Below are 25,129 nucleotides of genomic sequence, written 5' to 3'. Positions count from 1 at the left end.
GAGACTGAGGCAGGATAATCGCTTGAACCCAGGATGTTGAGGTTGCAGTGAGCTGAGATTGCACCATCACAATCCAGCCTGAGTGACAGAGCAAGACTCCATCTGAAAAAAAAGAAAAAAACAATTAGCCTGGCGTGGTGGCAGGCACCTGTAATCCCTGCTACTTGGGAGGCTGAGGCAGGAGAATTGCTTGAACCCGGGAGGTGGAGGTTGCAGTGAGCTGAGATCGTGCCATTGCATTCCAGGCTGAGCAACAAGAGCAAGACTCCGTCTCAAAAAAAAAAAAAAAAAAAAAAAAGGCCAGGCGCAGTGGCTCACACCTGTAATCCCAGCATTTTGGGAGGCCAAGGTGGGTGGATCACCTGAGGTCAGGAGTTGGAGACCAGCCTGGCCAACATGGTGAAACCCTGTCTCTACTAAAAATACAAAAATTAGCTGGGTGTGATGGCATGTGCCTGTAATTCCAGCTACTCAGGAGGCGGAGACAGGAGAATTGCTTGAACCCGGGAGGCAGAGGTTGAATGAGCCGAGATTGCACCATTGCGCTCTAGCCTGGGCGACAGAGCAAGACTCCGTCTCCAAAAAAAAAAAAAAACAAAAAAAAAAAAACTGGCTTCTACCTCATTAATCCTAAGAACTCATAAAACCAGGACCCTGGAGTAGATTGATGAGAGCCTGGTCCAGGAGAATGAATTGACACTAATCTCTGCTTGTGTTCTCTGTCTCCAGCAATTGGGCAGATGTGTGAGGCACCTGTGGTGACCCGAGAGTGGGTGTTGGACAGTGTAGCACTCTACCAGTGCCAGGAGCTGGATACCTACCTGATACCCCAGATCCCCCACAGCCACTACTGACTGCAGCCAGCCACAGGTACAGAGCCACAGGACCCCAAGAATGAGCTTACAAAGTGGCCTTTCCAGGCCCTGGGAGCTCCTCTCACTCTTCAGTCCTTCCACTGTCCTGGCTACTAAATTTTATGTACATCAGCCTTAAAAGGACTTCTGGCTATGCAAGGGTCCCTTAAAGATTTTCTGCTTGAAGTCTCCCTTTGAAATCTGCCATGAGCACAAAATTATGGTAATTTTTCACCTGAGAAGATTTTAAAACCATTTAAACGCCACCAATTGAGCAAGATGGTGATTCATTATTTATCAGCCCTATTCTTTCTATTCGGGCTGTTGGCTTAGGGCTGGAATCACAGAGTGGCTTGGCCTCAAGAGAATAGCTGGTTTCCCTAAATTTGCCTCTCTAAAACCCTATGTTCACAAAGGCAGAGAGTCAGACCCTTCAATGGAAGGAGAGTGCTTGGGATCGACTATGTGACTTAAAATCAGAATAGTCCTTGGGCAGTTCTCAAATGTTGGAGTGGAACACTGGGGAGAAAATTCTGAGGCAGGTATTAGAAATGAAAAGGAAACTTGAAGGCTGGGCATGGTGGCTCACGCCTATAATCCCAGCACTTTGGGAGGCCGAGGTGGGCGGATCACTGGAGGTCAGGAGTTCGAAACCAGCCTGGCCAACATGGTGAAACCCCATCTTTACTAAAAATACAGAAATTAGCCATGCATGGTGGTGGACGCCTGTAATCCCAGCTACTCGGGTGGCCAAGGCAGGAGAATCGCTTCAGCCCGGGAGGTGGAGGTTGCAGTGAGCCAAGATCATGCCACGGCACTCCAGCCTGGGTGACAGTGAGACTGTGGCTCAAAAAAAAGAAAAGGAAAATGAAACTAGAAGAGATTTCTAAAAGTCTGAGATATATTTGCTAGATTTCTAAAGAATGTGTTCTAAAACAGCAGAAGATTTTCAAGAACCGGTTTCCAAAGACAGTCTTCTAATTCCTCATTAGTAATAAGTAAAATGTTTATTGTTGTAGCTCTGGTATGTAACCCATTCCTCTTAAAATGTAAGACCTCTGGCATGAATATTTCATATCTATAAAATGGATTATTCCTGGTGAGCCAGGAAGGAAGCTGTTGCTTTCTTTGAGGTGATTTTTTTCCCTTTGCTCCCTATTGCTGAACCATACAGCTTCATAAATAATTTTGCTTGCTGAAGGAAGAAAAAGTGTTTTTCATAAACTCATTATCTAGGACTGTTTATAGCTGTTGGAAGGACTAGGTCTTCCCTAGCCCCCTCAGTGTGCAAGGGCAGTGAAGACTTGATTGTACAAAATACGTTTTGTAAATGTTGTGCTGTTAACACTGCAAATAAACTTGGTAGCAAACACTTCCACTATGAATGACTGTTCTTGAGACTTAGGCCAGCTGACTTTCTCAGAGCCTTTTCACTGTGCTTCAGTCTCCCACTCTGTAAAATGGGGGTAATGATAGTATCTACCTCCTAGGATTTATTGAGGCAGCTTAAATACCTTTTGTATTTCCTGTTGCTGCCAAAACAAATTGTTGCAAGGTCAGAAGTCTGAGGTGGCTCAACTGTTTCTTTGTTTCAGGTTTCGTGAGGCCAAAATAAAGGTGTTCGCAGGGTGTGTTCCCTTCTAGAGGCTCTGGGTCCTTGCAGTTTTAGGACTAAGATCCCTGTTTCCCGCCGGCTGTTGGCTGGGCATCATTCTCAGCTTCTTGAGGCTCCCCACATTCCTAGGCTCCTGGCCTGTCTGCCTCCATCTTCAAAACCAGCAATGGGTGGTCAAGTTTTTCTCACACTGAATCTTGCTGACTGTTGCATCTTTCTAACTCCTGCCAGAGACATTTCTCTGTTTTTAAGGGCTCAAGTGATTAGATTGCACCCACTTGGTAATCCAAAGTGATCTTCGTATCTTAAGGTCCATAGCCTTAATTATAGCTGCGAAGTCCCTTCACAGCAGTACCTAGATTAGTGTTGGATTGAATAACCAGAAGACAGCAATCAAGGGAGGACATCTTTAGAATTCTGCCTACCACTTGTATCTAACATGCTTAATCCACAGATGACACTCTCTACCATTATTTCCTGGTCCTCACACTGCTCAGAGATTGGAATCCTTTTTGAGCAAAGAGAATGAAGTCATCACATAATTCAGTCCTGCTGTATTTGCTGGAAACAGTGAAGGAAGATAGAGAAAATGGAGCTAACTGCCAATATTACATTTTATATCAGTCTTCATCATAGCCCTATGAAGTGGATATTTGTTACCTCATTGGAAAATGGGAGTTGAATCTCAAGTTCCTTGTTTGTAAGATTTTACTCAGATTTGCACAGCTAATAAATGACTACCTGGAGATCCAAAGCCACCTTTCTGTTCCCATCATCAGCTTTCCATCTGCCTCTGCCACTGACCTCAGGACAGAAGGTTCAAGCCTTAAGGGAATTTGGAGAGAGAACTAGATTTTGAGGGGAACTCGCACTCACTTCCCTTTTGGGCCATAGTAGGAGACAGTAAAAGCAACCCCATATCAGGCAAAGGGTCTTATAGGAGTGGATCATGGCTGCTATTTCCACTTCTCTCTGGCCTCCCAGCTTATGACTGTGTATCTTAGTTGTCAAAGCCTTCCAGTTCATCCTCACCTACAGCTTGACTTCCCTAGGGCCCATGCCAGCTCCCTGTCTACCTGCCAGCGAGTTGATGAGTCTCAGTGTTAGCAGTAAAGGCAGGTGGGAAGCAAGCAGAAGTGCTACTGGGCCTTGTGGGTAAGCCAGGCCTCAGCCTTCTGACCCCATCACTGATGGGTTAATAGGAAAAGCAGTATCCATCTAGTACAGCCTGCCTTTTCAGGAATAGTGAGTGAAAGCAAAGATGACTAAAATACATTAAAGTTTTCTGTAATTGTCTCTAAGGTCTCCCAACAAATATATACCCCATCTGTTTCAAGCTCTGCATAACCTTTCCCAGAAGTCAAGTTCAGGCCCTGGCCTCATGGTGCCTGGCCCAGGTTAAGAGTGCTACCTGATGATGGAGTTAATCCACGTTCCTTTGACCTCTGACTTTAAGATGTCCTCCCACTTTTCCACCCGACAATCTCTAGCCCTCTCTGGGCACAGCAGCACTTGGGAACTAGTTCCTGTACTGCCTTTATCTCATTTTACAAAATAAACTTCTACAAAGAAGCTGGAAAGGAAAGAGGAGAAAGGATCATCATGCAGGCACAGGGAGGGGGCCTAGAGAAGAGCTCTGGCAGATTATGTCCCTCTTAAAAAATGCAACCAGAATCATCAACAAAGTATCGCCTCAAAAACATGCAGGAGAAAAAGAAAGGAATCAGTGTTGGGGTGGTTGGAGCAGAAGGAGCCAAACTGCCCAGAATGTGTCCTCTGAAGGCTGCGAAGAGCAGATAAGGTCAGCCCCAGAGGCAGACGGCACACAGAGAATGGCAGGATGAGGGGGAGCTGCAGATTTATGCAAAGAAGCCCCAGAGAATGGGGCCTGCTGCCCAGGGAATGTGGGGGCTCACTTATCAAAGACTACTGGAAAATGGCTGAGCCGGCAACCCCCTCCACTACGGTGATGCCTCGTTCTCTTGAACAGCCTGTAACTCTGCCTGTAACAAGGAGAAAATTAAAGCAACACATCTGGCCAAATAGAAAATTAAGGAAAACTGGCTGGGCGCGGTGGCTCACGCTTGTAATCCCAGCACTTTGGGAGGCCGAGGCGGGTGGATCACGAGGTCAGGAGATCGAGACCACGGTGAAACCCCATCTCTACTAAAAATACAAAAAATTAGCCGGGCGTGGTGGCGGGCGCCTGTAGTCCCAGCTACTCGGAGAGGCTGAGGCAGGAGAATGGCGTGAACCCGGGAGGTGGAGCTTGCAGTAAGCCGAGATTGCGCCACTGCACTCCAGCCTGGGCGACAGAGCGACACTCTGTCTCAAAAAAAAAAAAAGAAAAGGAAAATTAGAAACAGCTCCTATGGAGAGCAGGGATTGGGGAGGTGTAGAGGGGCTGATCCTGAATGTCTGGAGGATCAGGAAAATGTAAGCAATTGTTTAAGGGACTGGAAGGAATCAAGATCTGGAGAGAGATCCTCCCAATTCTGGTGGCTGGGGAATATGAACTGTGGAGACATGGTTTCAAGGACTCAAAATGATATGACAGCTTAACATTTACAGTTCAGTGCAGAGGCTCTCAAAGCATGATCCCCTGATAGGAGTGTGAGGGGGCAACACCATCACCTAGGAATTTGTTAGATATGCAAATTCCCAGACCCACTGAATCCCAGACTTAGGTGGGGCCAGCAACCCGTGATTCTGCAACAGGCTCAAGTTTGAGAACAAATGACTTAGTGTAAGGGGCTGCTAACTGGTATAAAATGTTACCTGTGGTCTATTATTTTGTCTGTAGTGAATATTGGGCTTGTTATCTTTTTATTTTTTATTTATTTATTTTTTTTGAGGCGGAGTCTCGCTCTGTCGCCCAGGCTGGAGTGCAGTGGTGCGATCTCGGCTCACTGCAAGCTCCACCTCCCGGGTTCACGCCATTCTCCTGCCTCAGCCTCTCCGAGTAGGTGGGACTACAGGCGCCTGCCACCACGCCCAGCTAATTTTTTGTATTTTTTAGTAGAGACGAGGTTTCACCGTGGTCTCGATCTCCTGACCTCGTGATCCGCCCGCCTCGGCCTCCCAAAGTGCTGGGATTACAAGTGTGAGCCACCGCGCCCAGCCTGAATATTGGGCTTGTTAAGGATAAATAAGGTTTTTGGGCTGTTAAGTGGTTCTTCTCTACAAGGTTGCAACAGCTGGCTTCAGTTAACTTCAAAAAGGCCCTTTAAAGCAAAGACAGTAGTCCCCCCCACTCATCCATGGTTTTGATTTCAATTACTTATGGTCAACCATGGTCCAAAAATATTAAAAGGAAAATTCCGGAAACCAGTCATACGTTTTAAATTGTATGCCATTCTAAGTATTGTTTGACTTGTTCTATTTTATTATTAGTTATTGTTGTTAATCTCTTACTGTGCCCAATTTATAAATTTTATCATAGGTATGTATGTATAGGGAAAAACATAATATATATAGGGTTTGGTACTATCCAAGGGTTCAGGCATCCACTTGTGGTCTTGGAACATATGCCCCGCAGATAAGGGGGGACTGCTGTACAATGCAAAGGACAAAGATTAAATTATATTAGCAATCTAGGAGCAGAAGGGCAAGACTGCTTTTTTAAAAAACAGCTAAAGGTTTAGGAGGTTTTATTAATGTTTAAATTGTACTGAAACCACAGCTGCAGCCTTTGACTCCGCATAGAGATATGCAAATGTGGCTTTCAAAAGAAAGGCAATTTCAGACAGCCCTCAAGGTAACAAGAACAAATAAAACAAATGATTTTGTAATTTATCTTTATTGACTGATGGTGCGCAAGGCACAGCCCATACCCTGTGAGAGTCAGCAACAGCTGAGCTCTCTGAGGAGAGACGAGAAAGTTAGCCTGGAGGGAGAGGCAGGCTGACCCATAGACGGGTGACAGGAAAGCCACAGAGCGGGCAGATGGGAGAAGAAGACAACTAAATTAAAAGGGAAAGAAAATGAAAACCCAGCCCTGGGTCCTGTAGACCATCTGATCTCGCTGGCGCTCAGCAGCAACAACAATAATCATTAATGACTATCATTTGCCACACTCCTACTAAGTGCCATGCACTATTCCCCACATACAAATGAGGAAAATGAATCTTTGAGAGGTCAAGCAACTTACCCAAGGACACAACAAAAGGAAGGGGCAGAGCCCAGATTCAAACAATGATTTGTGTGAGGCTGAAGCCCTGTGCTCTTTCTGGTGCATTATGCTGGGAACCAGTCCAGGGAGGCAGTGAATAACAATAAGGTTAATGGGCCGGGCACAGTGGCTCATGCCTGTAATCCGAGCACTTTGGGAGGCCGAGGCGGGCAGATCACGAGGTCAGGAGATCGAGACCATCCTGGCTAACATGGTGAAACCCTGTCTGCACTAAAAATACAAAAAAATTAGCCGGACATGGTGTCGGGCACCTGTAGTCCCAGCTACTCAGGAGGCTGAGGCAGGAGAATGGCATGAACCTGGGAGGCAGAGCTTGCAGTGAGCCATGATCGCGCCACTGCACTCCAACCTAGGCGACAGAGTGAGAGTCCGTCTCAAAAAACAAAAAAACAAAACGATAAGGTTAATGATTGAGGGGACGCTTTGTGCCCAGTTCTGTGGTATTCTGGGCATGCGTGTGTCTGTGTGTGTGTGTATGTATGTAACTGGAAAAGAGGGTGAAAACCTCCATTTCTGACCTTCAAATTGGTTACTATCCAATGAGTAACGCAAGAAAAGAAAGCCAAAGAAAACTTGCAGAATTCTGGTGTAAAAGTTCTTTTGGGGCCGTGTGGTGGGGCCAGGCTCTGCCTGTTGTGGGAAACTTCTGGTGGAGACATCTCAGCTGGGCCTTGGGCCTTAAGTAAAATTTAGCCAGATGAAAAGGAAAGCTGGAGATTCCACAGGCCCAGGTGAGAGCCTCCAGCTGCTAGAATTGGAGGAAGGAGCACCTGATTCAGAGAGATGAGAAAAGACAAGAGAGTCCTGAAAGGATACATATCTCTGACCCTTTGTCCCCACCCAATCTCCCCAGACCTTCCATCCCAAGCCCAAACACAACCTTTCCAATTCCTTACCTGCTGCTCCTTTTCAGGCACCCTGGCCACCAAATGTAGGAACCCATAAATTTTGCTCATACTCTATGTTCTACTAGGCAAGTCCTGATCTGTCATCTCCACAGGCCCCAATCCTGCCCCCTCATCCCTACAGAGCCTTCTCCAGGTTTTCTAGGCCAGAATCTCTCCCCACTTAGAATACTCCAGAAGTTTTGCTTTATTTGTGAGACTTTATTCAATTGAAGTTACTTGTGTGCGTATTTTATCCTCTCCATTTGACTAGAAGGTCCTTATAATCCTTTATGACCATAATTATTTTATCTTTGATATAACCCAGCTCTGTAACTAGCAGATACTTTGTTAGGCACCCAGTGAGTTTTTCCTAAATGAGTGAAGTAAAGGATGAATGAACGGACTCAGTGCATTGAAGGGCTTATCCAACTACTGGTTCCACTCTCAAGACTTTTGGAAAACTAGCCATATTCTGGAATGCTAATTCCCTTCAATGCCTTTCGCCCATTTTTCTATGATCCTGATTTACTCCAAAAACAATATAAGGGATCTAAGTGTCCAAGAATGACTCCTTCTAAACCCACACCTAAGGATTTTCTCTCTCTCTTTTTTTTTTTTTTTTTTTTTGAGACAGAGTTTCACTCTTGTTGCCCAGGCTGGAGTGCAATGGTGTGATCTCAGCTCACTGCAACCTCCGCCTCCAGGGTTCGTTATTCTCCCTGTCTCACCCTCCCAAGTAGCTGAGATTACAGGCGCCTGCCACCACGCCCAGCTAATTTTTGTATTTTTAGTAGAGACAGGGTTTCACCACATTGGCCAGGCTGGTCTTGAACTCCTGACCTCAGGTGATCCACCCACCTTGGCCTCCCAAAGTGCTGGGATTACAGGCATGAGCCACCGCACCTGGCCTCTTTGATTCTCTTTTGCCTATTATGAAGTCTACCCCTTTGTAATTAATTAGACCAATGTCCACCCAGAAAGAATAACATTTTCCCCTATCCATCAGCGAGGTCTTCTCCATGATGGACATTCAAGGCAGACAGAGAGACTGCTGCTGCAATAACTGGGGAAATAATTGTGGTGTTCATGATGATTTCTTTGCAGGTTCAAAGCACTAGCCCAGGCCGGGCGCGGTGGCTCACGCTTGTAATCCCAGCACTTTGGGAGGCCGAGGCGGGCGGATCACGAGGTCAGGAGATCGAGACCACGGTGAAACCCCGTCTCTACTAAAAGTACAAAAAAATTAGCCGGGCGTGGTGGTGGGCGCCTGTAGTCCCAGCTACTCGGAGAGGCTGAGGCAGGAGAATGGTGTGAACCCGGGAGGCAGAGCTTGCAGCGAGCCGAGATCGCGCCACGGCATTCCAGCCTGGGTGAGAGAGCGAGACTCCGTCTCAAAAAAAAAAAAAAAAAAAGCACTGCCCCAGCCATTATCTCTCCCACTTCACTAGGATAAAATTGCTAACCCCACTTTATAGGTGCTAAAACAGGTCCAGGGCCTTGTCAAAGGTCACTCAGTGAGCTGGTGGCAGACCTGGAAATAACTAGCCTAGGAGTCCCTATTCATTAGGCCACAGATGGAAATGCCCTCATTATGCTGTCTGGGCTATGTCTGAGTGAGAGTCAACTAACTGGACTCCAGTTAAATGGAGATATGCACTGGAAGATAAGTTTGTGACTATAGAGTGTTTTTCTCTGCAATGCTGCAGCAGTTGGCACTGGTTAATTCCAGAGGGTGTGTGTGTGTGTGTGCATGTGTCTGTGTGTGTTTAAAGCATTATCGCACATCCTAGATGAGGGAAGAGAGGGTGAATCCAAGGTAACACAGACACACAGGTAAGCAGATGTTTGCCATCTTCTCTTGAAAGTCATATAAAACCAAATGACACCTGCCCACCCGCCCGCCCGCCCGCCTTCCTGCCCTGCTGCCTGCCCGCCCGCCCGCCCGCCTGCCTGCCTGCCTTTCTTTCCCCTCTCTGGCCCAGGCTACAATCTGCTCCGCTTCCTGCTGCCCGCGCCGCGGACTGCCTCGGACTGCCGGCGCCCGCCACCGCTGCCTGCCTTTTCTCCTTTAGCTGCAGGCACGCGTTCGCCATCTTGGCCACGCTGGTCGCCAGCTCCTGACGCCGAGTGCTCTGCCCGCCTCAGCCTCCCAAGGTACTGGGACTACAGACGGAGTCTCACTCACCCAGTGCTCGGTGTTGCCCGGGCTGGAGGGCGGTGGCGTGGTCTGGCCTCGCGGCAGCCTCTACCCCCCGACCGCCTGCCTTGGCCTGCCAGGGTGCTGGGATTGCAGCCCCTGCCCGGCCGCCGCCCCATCTGGAAGGTGGGGAGCGCCTCTGCCCGGCCGCCCCGTCTGGGAGGTGAGGAGCACCTCTGCCCGGCCGCCCCGTCTGGGAAGTGAGGAGCGCCGCTGCCCGGCCACCCACCGTCTGGGAAGTGAGGAGCGCCTCTGCCCGGCCACCCACCGTCTGGGAAGTGAGGAGCGCCTCTGCCCGGCCACCCACCGTCTGGGAAGTGAGGAGCGCCTCTGCCCGGCCACCCACCGTCTGGGAAGTGAGGAGCGCCTCTGCCCGGCCACCCATCGTCTGGGAAGTGAGGAGCGCCTCTGCCCGGCCACCCACCGTCTGGGAAGTGAGGAGCGCCTCTGCCCGGCCGCCCCGTCTGGGAAGTGAGGAGCGCCTCTGCCCGGCCACCCACTGTCTGGGAAGTGAGGAGCGCCTCTGCCCGGCCACCCACCGTCTGGGAAGTGAGGAGCGCCTCTGCCCGGCCACCCATCGTCTGGGAAGTGAGGAGCGCCTCTGCCCGGCCACCCATCGTCTGGGAAGTGGGGAGCGCCTCTGCCCGACCACCCATCGTCTGGGAAGTGAGGAGCGCCTCTGCCCGGCCACCTATCGTCTGGGAAGAAGTGAGGAGCGTCTCTGCCTGGCCGCCCCGTCTGGGAAGTGAGGAGCCCCTCTGCCCGGCCGCCCCGTGACTGGGTAGAAGTGAGGAGCTCCTCTGCCTGGCCGCTCCGTCTGGGAGGTCTACCACGGAGGCCAGAAGCAATGTGGGGGCTGGACGTGGTGGCTCACGCCTGTGGTCCCGGCACTCTGGGGGGCGAGGCGGGTTGATCACTTCGGGCTAGGAGTTCGAGACCAGTCTGGCCAACTTGGCGAAACATGAAGAATACAACAGACAAACCAACCAACCAACTCAATGACAACAAAACAGGTCTACCCTGGAGTCATACTCTAATTTTTTCTATTTTCCTCCCTTTCTGATCCTTTATCCCACTTTCTTTTTCTTCCTCTTCCTTCTCCCTCTTCTTTGTCAAATAGAGGATTGAGTTATTATCACTGATCCATATAAAGTCCCTCTCTCATTTAACTCCCACCCCCATTTCTATTCCCCGACTTCCCAATATGTTTGATACGCATCTTTTTGTTTGTATGTATTTTTAGAAAATGTTTATTGTTTTTGTATGCAAAAAAAATTAATAAAAAAAAAAATGACAGTGTATATCAGCAGGAGAAACTCAACTTAGGAGGCTCTTCCCAACTGTTAGGCTATATAACTCTGGAATAAGCTAGTACAAATTAGGTAGAAAGTCTAGGATTGTTCCTAGAGCCTGGTGGCGGGAGGTCTTTCCTGGAGGCAAAGGACTGTGGGGCTGTCTCAGGGCCTTCTGCAGCTGCTAAGTGAGAAGCCTGCCGACGGGATCATCCCTAAGCCCACAGAAGCTCTGAAAGCTATGGAAACCAAGATCTGTACAGGAGCCACTTCTGGTTTCTAATGCCTAAGAAATTAAGATGGAAAAAAAAAATTCCCATGGAAATTCAAGAATGCAAGAATGTTCTGGGGCCGGGCACGGTGGCTCATACCTGTAATCCCAGCACTTGGAAGGCCAATCACCTAAGGTCAGAAGTTCAAGACCAGCCTGGTCAACATGGTGAAACCCTGTCTCTACTAAAAATAGAAAATTAGCCGGGCGTGGTGGCATGCACCTGTAATCCCAGCTACTCAGGAGGCTGAGGCCAGAGAATCACTTGAACCCGGGAGCCGGAGGTTGCAGCGAGCTGAGATCATGCCATTGCACTCCAGCTCAGGCAACAAGAGCAAAACTCCATCTCAAAAAAAAAAAAAAAAAAGTTCTACAACGTGGCCACAGGTCTGTGCTGGCTAAGGCAGTGACGTCCCCCTCCCACCAAAGCCCAAACCTTCTAACATCATCCTAAAGTGTGGGAATCACCTCTTCACCTCAGGCCAGCTCTGGGCTTTTCTCAGCCTATTCATCAGCCTCCATTAGTCCTCAGCTCTGCTGAGGCCTCAGCAGCTTCCGAGTCCCACTGAAGGCTGTGAGTCATAGAATGGGCAGAGGGCAGGCCGGGCGTGGTGGCTTAAGCCTGTAATCCCAGCACTTTGGGAGGCCGAGGCAGGTGGATCACGAGGTCAGGAGATCGAGACCATCCTGGCTAACACGGTGAAACCCCGTCTCTACTAAAAATAAAAAAAATTAGCCAGGCGTGGTGGTGGGTGCCTGTAGTCCCAGCTACTCAGGAGGCTGAGGCAGGAGAATGGTGTGAACCCGGGAGGCGGAGCTTGCAGTGAGCCGAGATCCTGCCACTGCACCTCAGCCTGGGCGACAGAGCAAAACTCCATCTCAAAAAAAAAAAAAGAGCCGGGCGCGGTGGCTCACGCTTGTAATCCCAGCACTTTGGGAGGCCAAGGCGGGCGGATCACGAGGTCAGGAGATCGAGACCACAGTGAAACCCCGTCTCTACTAAAAATACAAAAAAATTAGCCGGGCGTGGTGGCGGGCGCCTGTAGTCCCAGCTACTCGGAGAGGCTGAGGCAGGAGAATGGCGTGAACCCGGGAGGCAGAGCTTGCAGTGAGCCGAGATCGGGCCACTGCACTCCAGCCTGGGTGATAGAACAAGACTCCGTCTCAAAAAAAAAAAAAAAAAAAAAAAAAGAAAGAACGGGCAGAGGGCATAAAACCTGAGCCCAGAGGTGGTGGTTGCACAACATTGTGAATGCACTAAATGCCCCTGAATTGTACATTTTAAAATGGCTAATTGTATGTTATGTGAATTTCAATCGATTTTTTTAAAAAATCAAACTGAGCCACCTTTGGGGTGGGGAGAAGAGCTGAGCCAGGCTCTGAGGATTTGAGGGTTGAAACTCCTTGCAGGGAGTGCAACGAACGACAATGGGGAGGCCAGTCTGGGCCTCCCCACTCCTCCTCCAGGACCAGATGGGAACTGGGGCTAGGGAGAAAGGCCCAACTGGGGCAGCGCCGGGCTCTGGGCAGAAGAGAAGCACTCAGTGAATGTGAGGAGGCTGCAGCCGTCGGCTCATTTGCATCATAAGTGATTGGTTTTCCCTGCTCGTCCCTCATTAGGACACAATGGACAGTTGTTTGCTGGTGCAGCAGATCCATTTACCAAGGGAGAGAGGAGACAGAGCACAAGTGACCGATGGGTAATAGTGTCGAAGGGTGGGCAGCCGCCTCCCCTCCCGTGTGCTCCCAGGCCACTGGGACTCTTGTTTTCACACAATGAGAAGGGACCTTAGAGAGCAAATCACCGCTTCACTTTATAGAAGAGACAGGTGCTGAGAGGAGGTGAGACTTGCTGTGGTCAAACAGTGAGAACATAGCAAAACTAAGCACTTTAAACTCTAACCTCTGGATCCTTTTTCTTTGAGACAAGGTCTTGCTCTGTCACCCAGGCTGGAGTAGTACAGTGGCACGATCTCAGCTCACTGCAACCTCTACCTTCCAAGCTCAAGTGATCCCCCCACCTCAACTTTCTGTGGGCCACGACACCTGGCTAATTTTTTGTAGAGACAAGGTCTCACTGTGTTGCCCACATTTTTCTCGAACTCCTGGGCTCAAGTGATCCACCAGCCTTGGCCTCCCAAAGTGCTAGGATTACAGGTGTGATCCACAGCACTGGGCCTGTTTGGTTTTTGTTTTGTTTTGTTTTTTTGAGATAGGGTTCCACTCTGTCATCCAGGCTAGAGTGCAGTGGTATGATCACTGCTCACTACAGCCTCGCAGTCCTGGTTCAAGTGATCCTCCCACCTCAGCCTCCTGAGTAGATAGGACTACAAGTATGTGCCACCACGCTTAGCTAATTTTTATTTCTTTTTATTTTTTCTAGAAACAGTGTTTCCCTATGTTGCCCAGGCTGGTCTCACCTGGATTCAAGTGATCCTCCCACCTCAGCCTCCTGAATAGCTGGGATTACAAGTGTGAGCCACTGCACCAGGCCTGGATTCTAAACTGTCATTTGAGGGTTCACTTCGTTTCCCCACAATACCTTCTCTGTGCCCCCATTCCCATCTCTGTGGTCTCCTGTTCCCGGGGCCTTCGTTTCCATCATTCTGTCTCCTGTGTCTATTTCTTTTTCTCTGTTTCTGTTCCTCTTTGTATCTTTTCCTCTTGGTTTCTAGGCAGCTAGGATAATTACTAGACTTTTAATTAACCCCTGCCCTAACAAAGGTGGGTCTGGCATAAGAGGCAGCAATTTAGCAAGTGCCTTGGTTTGTTTTGGGGATAGGTGGGGAGAGAAAAATATGTGTTGGGGCCTGTTATAAACCAGGCACTAAGACAGACACATAACACACTTTATCTCATTTCATCCTTTCAATCTTGCAAGGTAGGTGTTCTTAGAGACAAAAAGGGTGAGGCTCAGAGAGGTTAAGTAACTTGTGCAAGGGCACCCAGCTAGCAAATTGTAGTTACCTGACTCCAAAACCTCTGTTCTTCCATCTCACACCCTGGCACAGGGTCTAATGCAGGGTAAGGGGCTCATTGATTCCAGGCTCAAGGGAGGCACAAAGTCACTGAAGGAGACCACTGTTTTGTTGCTGCCCTCTAGGCAGCGACTGCGTCCCCCCAGAGCCCCCTCCTTCTCTGAGCCCCTTCTGCAGGGTGGCGAAATCTCACAAATGCAAGCTTTTGCCCCGGGGGAGGTGGGGAGGCAATGATCAAGAAAGAAACCTGACAAACCCAGACCAGCCATGGGGGTCTCCCTCCTGTTAACACTCCTCCCTAACAGCCCTCCCGGTGGTTCCCCGTCTGCCCCTCCCCTTTATGGGTCAAGCCTGCTGGCGTCTGTGTCTGTTTCATTGTGCTGTGGGGGAAGGGGAGAGTCAGGGGTGAGTGGGTGTCTGTGTGCATGAACATAAGGCCTCCGGGTTCATTCTGACACTGAATGAAAAACTCACCAATTATTCATCCAATCTCATTAATATGCAGACAGACATCTGTTATTTAGGAGTCAACAGCAGAGGCATTTTCTTGTGGGGAGGGGCACTAGTGTACATGGCTCTCTTGTCTCTCCGCTGCTAGGGAGTAGCTACTCAGGAATCATCCCACACCTCCCGACCTGGAGCCTCCCATCTCTCTGACCCTCACTCACAGCTTTGAGGACAGCAAGTAAGGGATTGACCAGACAGAGATGGAGGGATATCTGGGAACCTGGCTGGAAGGAAGGAAGCAGAAGAGGAGCTGCCTTGTGTAGAACAAACTCAGAACAAAACGCTAAACCCTTTCCTGGGGAAGAGAATGTGGAGTTGGGGGAGAGAGCTGTGCCAAGAGTGCCTGCCCCACTGGGAATCTCAGGGACATGACCCCTCCCCCCACACCTTCCTCAGCCTGCAGGACAAGTCTGAGTGCATCTGAAGCAGGGAGAGGGTCACTATGGCAACATGAAGTCCTCACCCAGAGACTGCAGAAAAAGTAATAAGAGGAGTTCAGGAAAATGGAGACCAAGGGACCTCAATCTTTGGAGGAGTCACTAAAGCTCTCTTCAGGCCCCAGGATAGGTGTGGGAACAAGACATAACTACCTCCTGCTTTCTGTCTTCTGTCTTCATCCAGTCTTCAAGTCCCAGCAGAAAATACCCCTCCAAGAAGCCTTTCCCGACTGCCTCAGGCCCAGCTTAGAAGCACTTAAGCCTTGGTGTCTTGGTTGTAAAGAATAAAAGTTGACATCAGCTCAGCAACACAATGAGGTAGATATGGTGATCAGCCCCCTTTTCTAGGTGCAAAAACTGAGGTTCGGAGAGGTGCTGGGCCTCACCAAAGACTCCCCAGGGAAGAAGCATCAGAGTTCAACCCAGGCCCTGGGACTTCTGCCTCAGAACCTGAAGCTCTTCCCACGGACTGTACCTCCTGGGAGGGCCAGAGTCACAAGGGGAGGACCCTTGTCAGCTGAAGTGTTTCAGGAGTTGATTGAGTCCTCTCTTCCCATCCACCCTGTCCTTCCCCCTCCTCCCTCCTAGGCAGGCTGATTGCCTAGGTTAAGAAACACTAGTCTGGGCGAGGTGGCTCACGCCTGTAATCCCAGCACTTTGGGAGGCCAAGGCAGGCGGATCACTAGGTCAGGAGATTGAGACCATCCTGGCTAACACGGTGAAACCTCGTCTCTACTAAAAATACAAAAAATTAGGCCAGGCGCAGTGGCTTATGCATGTAATCCCAGCACTTTGGGAGGCCAAGATAGGCGGACCATGAGGTCAGGAGATCGAGACCATCCTGGGTAACACAGTGAAACCCCATCTCTACTAAAAATACAAAAAATTAGTCGGACGTGGTGGCAGGTGCCTGTAGTCCCAGCTACTCGGGAGGCTGAGGCAGGAGAATGGCATGAATCCAGGAGGCGGAGCTTGCAGTGAGCCGAGATCACGCCACTGCACTCCAGCCTGGGCAACAGAGTGAGACTCCGTCTCAAAAAAAAAAAAAATTAGCCAGGCGTGGTGGCGGGCGCCTGTGGTCCCAGTTACTGGGGCGGCTGAGGCAGGAGAATGGCGTGAACCCGGGAGGCGGAGCTTGCAGTGAGCCAAGATTGGGCCACTGCACTCCAGCCTGGGCAATAGAGCGAGACTCTCAAAAAAAAAGAAACACTAGTCTGGGCGCGGTGGCTCATGCCTGTAATCCCAACACTTTGGGAGGCCAAGGTGGGTGGATCACCTGAGGTCAGGAGTTGGAGACCAGCCTGGCCAACATGGTGAAACCCCATCTCTACTAAAAATACAAAAATTAGGTCAGGCGCGACGGCTCATGCCTGTAATCCCAGCACTTTGGGAGACTGAAGCAGACAGATCATGAGGTCAAGAGATCGAGACCATCCTGGCCCACATGGTGAAACCCTGTCTCTACTAAAAATACGAAAATGGCTGGGCACGGTGGCTCATGCCTGTAATCCCAGCACTTTGGGAGGCCGAGGTGGGTGGATCACCTGAGGCTGGGAGTTCAAGACTAGCCTGACCAACATGGAGAAACCCCCGTCTCTACTAAAAATACAAAATTAGCCAGGCATGGTGGCACATGGCTGTAATCCCAGCTACTTCAGGAGGCTGAGGCAGGAGAATCACTTGAACCCAGGAGGTGAGGTTGCTGTGAGCCGAGATTGTGCCAGTGCACTCCAGCCTGGGTAATAAGAGTGAAACTCCGTTTCAAAAAAAAAAAAAACACTAAAATTAGCTGCGCATGGTGGTGCACGCCTGTAGTCCCAGCTACTCAGGAGGCTGAGGCAGGAGAATCGCTTGAACCCAGGAGGCGGAGGTTGCAGTGAGCCGAGATGGTGCCACTGCACTCCAGCCTGAATGACAGAGTGAAACTCCGTCTCAAAAAAAAAAAAAAAAACAGAAACACTGGCAGCCATCACAGTGTGATTAGTTGTTTATTTCATTAAATGTTTAACGAGGCTACATTGTTTCCCAAACCAGTGTCTAATTTGTGAGGGAAACAGCTGCAGAGAAGGAAGCTGGGTGACTCCTGCATCTGGGGTGGGGAAGGGAGTAAGGTCCCCTCCCTCCATCCTACAGAGGCCTTTGAGGATCAGAAACTGTCCCATTCCCTCCTCCCGCCCACTGAGCTCCTCAGTCCAGGGCCCTCCTCCCCAGAAACAAAATGTCTGGCAACCCAGACCTGCAGAAAGGGACCAAAAATCCATTCCTGGTGGTATTGAAAATGTATTAAACTTTGGGGGGTCCTCCAGCTGATTGATTTTTCTAATTATGTTTGCTTTAGACGGATATTTAAATGCGTTTGCATTCCCTGAGCTCACATGGCAGGAGATGAAGGTCGGAGGAAAGAGGGGGCACAAACACTCCACACTCTACACTTTGGTGGTTGCAGGCTTGAACCTGCTATGCACTGAGAAGTCCAAAGTGGAAAAGAGAAGCCACTCAGCTAAAAATCGCAAGTCGATTTTTATGGCAGGTCCTTGTGGGGAAAGGGTCAGTACTCAGAGACAGATGGAGATCAACCTAGCTGGGCCTGAAGCCCCTACCCTCTCCTATACCCTTAGCCGAGGACTCAGGGTCCTTGAGTCAGTCCCTAACCAGGTCTCAGTTTGAGGGGGTGGTTATCCAAGGGCACTTAGATAATTTCAAATGCCATTGAAGTTATCCTAGAATCTTTTGAGACTGGCTGAGATGAACTAGTCCCATAGGAGAGGTTGGAATAGGGATATCTGATGAGCCAGGGAGTGGTGGGTGGGGATTCCTTTCCTCTCAAGACTGGAACCTGGCATAAGGGAAAGGAGAAGCTATTTTTTATTTTTTTATTTATTTATTTTTTTTAGAGACAGGGTCTCACTCTGACACTCAGGCTGGAAGACAATGGCATGATCATAGCTCACTGTAGTCTCGAACTCCTGGCCTCAAGCAATCCTCCCAGCTTGGCCTTCCAAAGGAGGAATCTTGACTGGGATTATAGGTGTGAGCCACTGCCGAGAAGCTATTTTAAATGACACACCTCAGAGGCAAATCTCCCAGCCCCAACACCACATCCAGATAACCATCTATCCAAAAAACAACTCTGATCACTTCACTCTCTGCCTGAAATTCCTGGTGGTTTCATCCTCTGAGGATGACTTCATTCATCCTCAGAATGAAATCCTCGTTCCTCTGTGGACCCTGCAGTAGCCTCAGTGTACCTTCCTAGCCTTGTCTTCTATTCTCCCAGCCATGGGAGCCCCAACAGTGCTATGCTCGTTCTCATCTCCACGTGTTTACACATGCTGTACCCTCTGCCCAGAGTGTCTTTACTACCCCTTCCCTGCCTGGAAAACTCCTCTTCAACCCTCAGGACCTGGCTCACAGGACTGGCTTCTCAGGCTGCAAGGAGCTCCCATAGCACCCCATACATGTACAAATATCCCTCAGCCATGGCACCCTCACACCTGGGGTACCTCTCTTCTACACTGGGCTGGCCTCCAGAAGCTTAGAGACTGGTCCTTGCAATCTCCCAAGCCAGTGTATGCCACACAGTTGGTGTTAGTACATACTTGCTGAATGAATGAATGAGGGAGGAATGGGCTATAAATTTGGGTGGGATCCCAGCAGATAGTTGGGTAAGGTCAGTGTTCTCTTCCAGTGTGTCTGGGAGAACTGGCTAGGGCTGGGGCTGGGGGAGGGAAGGGCCAGGGATGGTTCCTGGGGGAGAATGTCACCGAAAAGAGGCCAGTGGGACCAGAGCCAGGGAGGGAATACAGGACAATCTGAAACCAGACTCCCGAGAAAACAGACCAGCACTGTCTTTCCTGACAACAGGTGCTGAGCCGTCCTCTCCACTGTCTTTCCTTTAAGGGACAGGGTAGGGGTGACTCTAACAGCTGATGCTCCCCTGAAAGTCATGACGGAACTCAGCATGGAAGGAGAGAAAGGTCCCTGGCCTGAGCCTCTAAGGAGACCCCAGAATCAAACTACTGACCTCTCAGGAAACTTCACGCTGTACAGGGGTAGCTTCTGTGATGTGGAAGCTTTTGATGCCTTCTTTTTTTTCTTTTTTGGAGACGGAGTCTCCCTCTGTCACCCAGGCTAGAGTGCAGTGGCGCAATCTCAGCTCACTGCAAGCGCCGCCTCCCGGGTTCATGCCATTCTCCTGCCTCAGCCTCCTGAGTAGCTGGGACTACAGGCACTGCCACCATGCCCGGCTAATTTTTTGTATTTTTAGTAGAGACGGGGGTTTCACCATGTTAGCCAGGATGGTCTCGATCTCCTGACCTTGTGATCTTCCCGCCTCGGCCTCCCAAAGTGCTGGGATTACAGGCGTGAGCCACCGCGCCTGACCTGATGCCTCCTTATCCCCACAACCCCCAGGGCACCAGCAGGCTCCAAGCCAGGGGTACAGATGGTGAGCAGGACCCCTCCCACACTAGCAGCAGGCCTGGCTGGGCTGAGAAATGCTGACAAATTGCATGTCAGTCTGCTCTAAAACCCCCTAATGGCCTGAGAATTGCCCACTTCATTAACTAGGGTGAACAGTCCCAGGATGTCTCCTTCTCCCAATTCTGACTCCTAAAAGGACACTTCTGATCCAACCTATGGCTTTGTCCTCTGCTCTATCTGTGGACATGGACAGGAAAGTTCTCCAGTTTCCCTCTTACTGCTAGAGATTGGTAGATTGATTTTTTTAAAAAGCAACAAAACTATAGCCACAGCCGTTTTCCATGGACGTGGGCTTTATTGGGTGACTGTTGAGGCAAGGGAGGTTCTAGGGCTGGTGGATTGATGGGGGGCAGGGGCTTCTCCTTGCTTTTGAATTTAGTGCATGTTGCCTAGAGGTTAGATGTGTGAGAATAGCTGCAGAAGTGAGAGGAGAGGAAAAGAGAAGGTCATAGAATGGACATTTTCCTTGGGCCAGAACCAGGATATGGGGACTGGGGGTGGAGAGGGAGGGTACTCTTCACATAGGAGACTCCACCAAGGTCACTATTTGATACCAGCTTCCCTAACCCCCACCTGCCCCATCCCAGTTCATGCCTCAGATGCCAGCCCTGTTAGCTCCCTCAACATCCACTGGAGAAGAGGAGGGAGGAGGAGATGAGAAATGATAATACCCTTCTGCCCTCCAGCTCCCCTGCCCAGAAGAATTGCTTGCTCTGCCTGCCCTGACTTCCCAGCCAGGATCAGGAGGTCAGGAAGCCCGGGCGCAGGCAGGGGAACAATTGTGTCCCTCACCATCCCTCTTCACACTCTGCCCTCTCCTAGCCCCTCACATGAGGTTGCAGCTCTTGGCTCGATCCTTGTGTATCTCGCCCTCATTCCCCCGGTCTGGCCGTCCTGACAGCTGAGCGGATCGCTGCATTCCCCGGCGTGAGTCAGTTCGGCGCAGCTGCCTATGGCCACGGCCAAGGGAGGCCACTGTAGCCACATGGAAGACATCCCTGACGCTGCGCTCAGAGGACCGGGAGGAGCACTCAACGTAGGACACAGCCCCCACCTGCTTGGCCAGCACAGTGCCCTGGAAAAGGAAGGAGTGCATGGGAGAAAGTTATAGGTCTTAGCCTGCAGCTTAGAAAGGGGCATGGAGGCTGTGGGCTGGGGTTGAATGTCAAGGCTGGGGGCAGTCAAGGGATCAGGTCAGAGGTCACAGGCCAGAACAAAGGATGAGCCAGGTAAGGTGTTCTCAAATCAGAGACTGAAGGGGCAGAGGTGACAGGTCTAGGCTGGGATGAGGTCAGACGTCAAGGGTCCCACCTGCTCATGTGTAACAGGGATAAGCCTCTGCTTGGACAGCTCCCTCAACGTGGCCAGGTCAGTCCGCATGTCCAGTTTACAGCCAACCAGCACAACCTTGGCATTGGGGCAGAACTCTTGAGTCTCTCCTTGCCACTATGTAGGAGAAGAAAAGAGAATTGTGGAGGGGTGGAGGGAGGCACAGCGTGAGCCTTTGCGCCATGCCAGCAGTGTGCCCTCTCTTCCTCACAGCACGCAGAAACCATGTATCCCTCAGGACTCTCCCACATGAGGAAGGAGGTGAGAATGTTAGGCTTGGGTTGAGAGCAGGATGGGGTGAGAGAGAAGCAGCAGGGAGGAGAGGGCTAGCGTGGGCCTGCGGACTCTTCTCCCTCAGTGGCTATGAAGGGTCTGCCAGCCTGGAAACTTCCCATTCCCACTCGCCTTTCCCATACTCTCTCCTGGGAACAAATTTATCCCACCCTCCCCTCCCCCACCTAGGAACTGGGACTGCCCTAGCTGACTTCTGTCCATTCACCCCTGGCTTTTCTCATGGAAACTGGGGCCTGGAGAGGAGGCCACAGGGCTTTCCTGAGCTCCAGGATCAGCCTTCCCATCCCATCCCCTCCATCTGGGACTCCCACTGCCAAAGAGTTGGAAGAGCAGAGAAGGAATCCTGTGAGTGCTTCTCCCTTCACTCCCCCACCTCCCCTAGCTGCTGGATCCAGCTCTGAGGACTTTCAGGAACGGGTGGCTGGGAGGGATGGGGGCTGGAGGCAGGGGTGGCAGGAATGAGAGCTTCACTCGCTAACCAGCTGATGGCCGTACCCCAGCCATCACTCCCTCCTCCTGGCCCATGTTATGTCAGGACCATGGTGTCTGGTCCCCCTCAGTCTGGCTGCCCTATTTCCCCAGGCTCCCACCTTCTTGAGAACACTGTCCAGTGTTTCTGGTCGGCTAATGTCGAAGCAGATGAGCACAGCATCAGAATCAGGATAGGCCAGAGGCCGGACATTATCATAGTAAGAGGAACCTGAAGGAAGACAGGGCATGAGGGGCCTGAGTGGATGGGAGGCCTGGAAGGGAATGGGAGACCTTACAGATCCTGGTCAAGGGATGCTGGGAACAGAGAATGGAAAAGAGCAACCATTAATACCCATCATTAATACCCATCGTGGGGTCTGGGTTTTCCAAGTGGGGGAGCGGGCAGAAGGGAGGTCAGATGGTGGGAAACAGCTCTCTGCTTCCCTAGTGGTTTAAAAAGTAATAATTTTTATTCTTGACTGAGGTTTAGACCCCTTTGAGAAGCTCATAAAATCTACAGACATTCTCTTAAAATGTTGCATGTGCTTTCTGGGCTTTGGCAGTCTAAAGCCCCGAAGGGAACTCTTGTAAAAATAAAAACCCTCCTTTTGTTGAGAGGAGGAAAAGAGCAGTGGCAGGGAGAGCACTCTCCCATTCTCCTGGGACTTGACCTCAGATTTCTCTAGTTCAATGGAGAGAAACAGCCCCCTGACCACCTCTCACTCAAGACATTCTAAATGTCTTTTCTTTTCTTTTTTTTTTATTTTTTGAGATGGAGTCTCGCTCTATCGCTCAGGCTGGAGTGCAGCAGCATGATCTCAGCTCACTGCAGCCTCCGCCTCCCAGGTTCCAGCGATTCTCTTGCCTCAGCCTCCGGGTAGCTGAGATTACAGCCACGTGCCACACGCCTGACTAATTTTTGTATTTTTAGTAGAGACGGAGTTTCAACCATGTTGGCCAGGCTGGTCTCAAACTCCTGACCTCAGGTGATCCGCCCACCCCAGCCTCCCAAAGTGCTAGGATTACAGGCGTGAGCCACCGCGCCAGGCCTCTAAATGTCTTTTCTAAACCCAGTCTTATCTCTGAAGAAACATGTTCCAAATTAAAAGCCATTCCTTCCCAACTTTCCCAGGTAGGCAGGACCCAGCTGAGGGGCTCAGATCCTAGGCTTTCTCCTTCAGGACATGGTTTCTGTCACACTCTGCAAGTTCTGCCTCAGTTTCCCTGGCTTTTAGCAGAAAATTGATTTTTCCTTCCTGTTGGAATTGGATGGATGGGCTGGGCTGACCTGGAACCTAAGGGTCTAGCCAAGGGACTGGACAGAGTGGGCCGCCTTGGAAGTCAGGGTGACCCCCAGGGACTTGGCTACCTGAAGTGTCCCACATGTTGAGCTCAATGCGGCGCTTGTCGATCTCAAAGCTCGCGGTGTAGTTCTCAAACACGGTGGGGACATAACTCTGCAGACACGGATGGATCCAGATGAGATCCTTTCTCCAAGTCCTCACCCCAGATAAATGCCCTCCTCACTCCCACACCCCGTCCAGCCCAGCCCCTGGACACAAGTTGGTCTGGGATTGGGCAAAGGGGAGATCCCGGGAGCTCCTGCCCCCCCGCAGAATCTCTGCTAGGCTCCCAGACCTCCTCCTGTTCCCTTCTGGTCCCTTCAGCCCCCTAGTTCTTCCCCTCTCCATTGCCCAGGACCTCCGACATTCCCCTCGCCCTCCCTCCTGGATGCTCTGGTTCTCCCAAACCCCATCCATCTCACCCTACTCCCTAATTCCTCCCACCCCAATCCTCTGCAGTCCTTCCTGAGCCCTCAAGGCCTCCCCGCGTCCTCCGACCCCCTGTCTCTTGTCCCTGGTTACCCGAGTACACATTCCCATCCGTCCCCAGGGCCCCTGTCACCCACCCCCCAGCAGCCTTAGCGTCCCCTTCCCAAGACGCAGGTCCCTCACCCCGGGATAGGCGTCCTTGGCGAACACCTGCAGCAGCGCCGTCTTGCCGCACTCTGCGTCTCCCACCACCACGATCTTGCAGCGGCCGCTCTGCCCCTCCATGGTCCCGGCTACGCGCCGGTCCCCCACGCCACCCCCCTCCCGGGCCCCGCCGCCGCCTCTGCCTCCGCCTCCCCCGCCGCTGCAGCTGCAGCCGCTCGGGCCGCCAACACCGGCATCTCGCGGGCCCGCGCCGAGCCCCCGCCCCGGGGCCGCGGCCCCCCCTCCGCCCCGCCCCCAGCCAGGCGGCCGCGCCCCCCGGCCCCGCCTCCCACCCGCGCAGCCGGGGGGCGGGGCCCAGCAGATCTGGGCGGAGCCCTGGGAACAGAGGCCCCAGAGCCGGAGTCCAGCACGCCGGTGTGGTCTGAGGGGCCCCTGCCGGTTTGGGACAGGCCGAACCGGGCTTATTTGACTTTCTCGGAGATAAGGGCAGGGCAGAGTTCAAGCGAAGTTCTTAGGGGTAGAATGTGAGCGGCACAAGCGCGAAGCTCAGGCCTGCTGTGTATCCACGCGTGCACGCAGGTGTACCAGTGCGGACAAGAGCTGGGGCAGCCATCCACCTCCTGAACACGGCGGGAGAGAGATGCTAAGGGGAAGGAGGGAGGCTTTTTGGTTTTCTCTCCCTCCTCCGCCCGTGTCCTGGCAGGGGGTCTTGGGGAAATGGGAGGGTGAACCCCAGCACACCCACCCGGACGGTGGTGACATCATAGCTTTCCGTCCCCATGGCAACGGGCAGCCGGGTCTCGGGTTGCATTGACTTAACCGCGGGCCTAGACTAGCAGAGAAGCGTGGACTGAGTTCCTCCAGCCAAGCACTGGGTGGAAAGTTTTGGGGGAGCTGCGTCCTCTGGTGGATGCTTGGGGACAAGGAGATGAGAAAGAGAAATAAAGAACCAACCGCCAGAGTTGCTCTGCTGGAGCCAGAGCTAAACCCAAAAGTCAGGCTTGATTAAGAGTCTAATAGGCCGGGCGCAGTGGCTCACGCCTGTAACCCCAACACTTTGGGAGGCCGAGGTAGGCGGATCAAGAGGTCAGGAGATCGAGACTATCATCCTGGCTAACACGGTGAAACCCGCACGGTGGGTGCCTGTAATCCCAGCTACTTGGGAGGCTGAGGCAGGAGAATGGCGTGAACCCGGGAGGCGGAGCTTGCAGTGAGCCGAGATCGTGCCACTGCACTTCAGCCTGGGCGATAGAGCAATACTCCGTCTCAAAAAAAAAAAAAAAAAAAAAAGTCTAACAATAATCAAACCACTGATACGTATTTGCATGGCATCTTTTACCCTTTTTTTTTTTTGAGGCGGAGTTTCGCTCTGTCGCGCAGGCTGGA

General features: G+C 51.3%; 2 protein-coding genes across 51 annotated transcripts in view; one reads left to right on the top strand and one right to left on the bottom strand.

The window, feature by feature from the left end:
* BRCA1 (BRCA1 DNA repair associated) overlaps nucleotides 1-15,823 on the top strand; it is a 102,515-nt gene extending 86,692 nt beyond the window's left edge. For 30 of the 50 annotated variants that reach the window (XM_063629067.1, XM_063629055.1, XM_063629061.1 and 27 more), the window contains one exon: nucleotides 730-2,226. In XM_063629067.1, coding sequence (XP_063485137.1) covers nucleotides 730-854 — 125 coding nt within the window. In that variant the 3' untranslated portion in view covers nucleotides 855-2,226. Of the gene's footprint in view, nucleotides 1-729; nucleotides 2,227-2,449; nucleotides 3,227-13,691; nucleotides 13,783-14,884 lie in introns of those variants that run through there. The other 20 variants (XM_063629052.1, XM_063629049.1, XM_063629047.1 and 17 more) reach the window with 4 other exon arrangements.
* A 4,164-nt stretch (nucleotides 15,824-19,987) lies between these two features.
* On the bottom strand, nucleotides 19,988-24,015 carry RND2 (Rho family GTPase 2). The gene is made up of 5 exons (XM_055256921.2): nucleotides 23,762-24,015; nucleotides 23,176-23,263; nucleotides 21,926-22,035; nucleotides 21,024-21,158; nucleotides 19,988-20,787 (listed from the first exon to the last, which is right to left on the bottom strand). Exons 1-5 carry the CDS (start codon nucleotides 23,861-23,863, stop codon nucleotides 20,539-20,541), a joined length of 684 nt encoding a protein of 227 aa, XP_055112896.1. The 5' UTR covers nucleotides 23,864-24,015; the 3' UTR covers nucleotides 19,988-20,538.
* Between the last annotated feature and the right edge of the window lie 1,114 nt (nucleotides 24,016-25,129).

The sequence above is a fragment of the Symphalangus syndactylus genome, chromosome 20 (assembly GCF_028878055.3).
Source record: "Symphalangus syndactylus isolate Jambi chromosome 20, NHGRI_mSymSyn1-v2.1_pri, whole genome shotgun sequence".
Classification (NCBI taxonomy): Eukaryota; Metazoa; Chordata; class Mammalia; order Primates; family Hylobatidae; genus Symphalangus; species Symphalangus syndactylus.
This window is presented reverse-complemented; position numbering and strand designations above follow the sequence as displayed.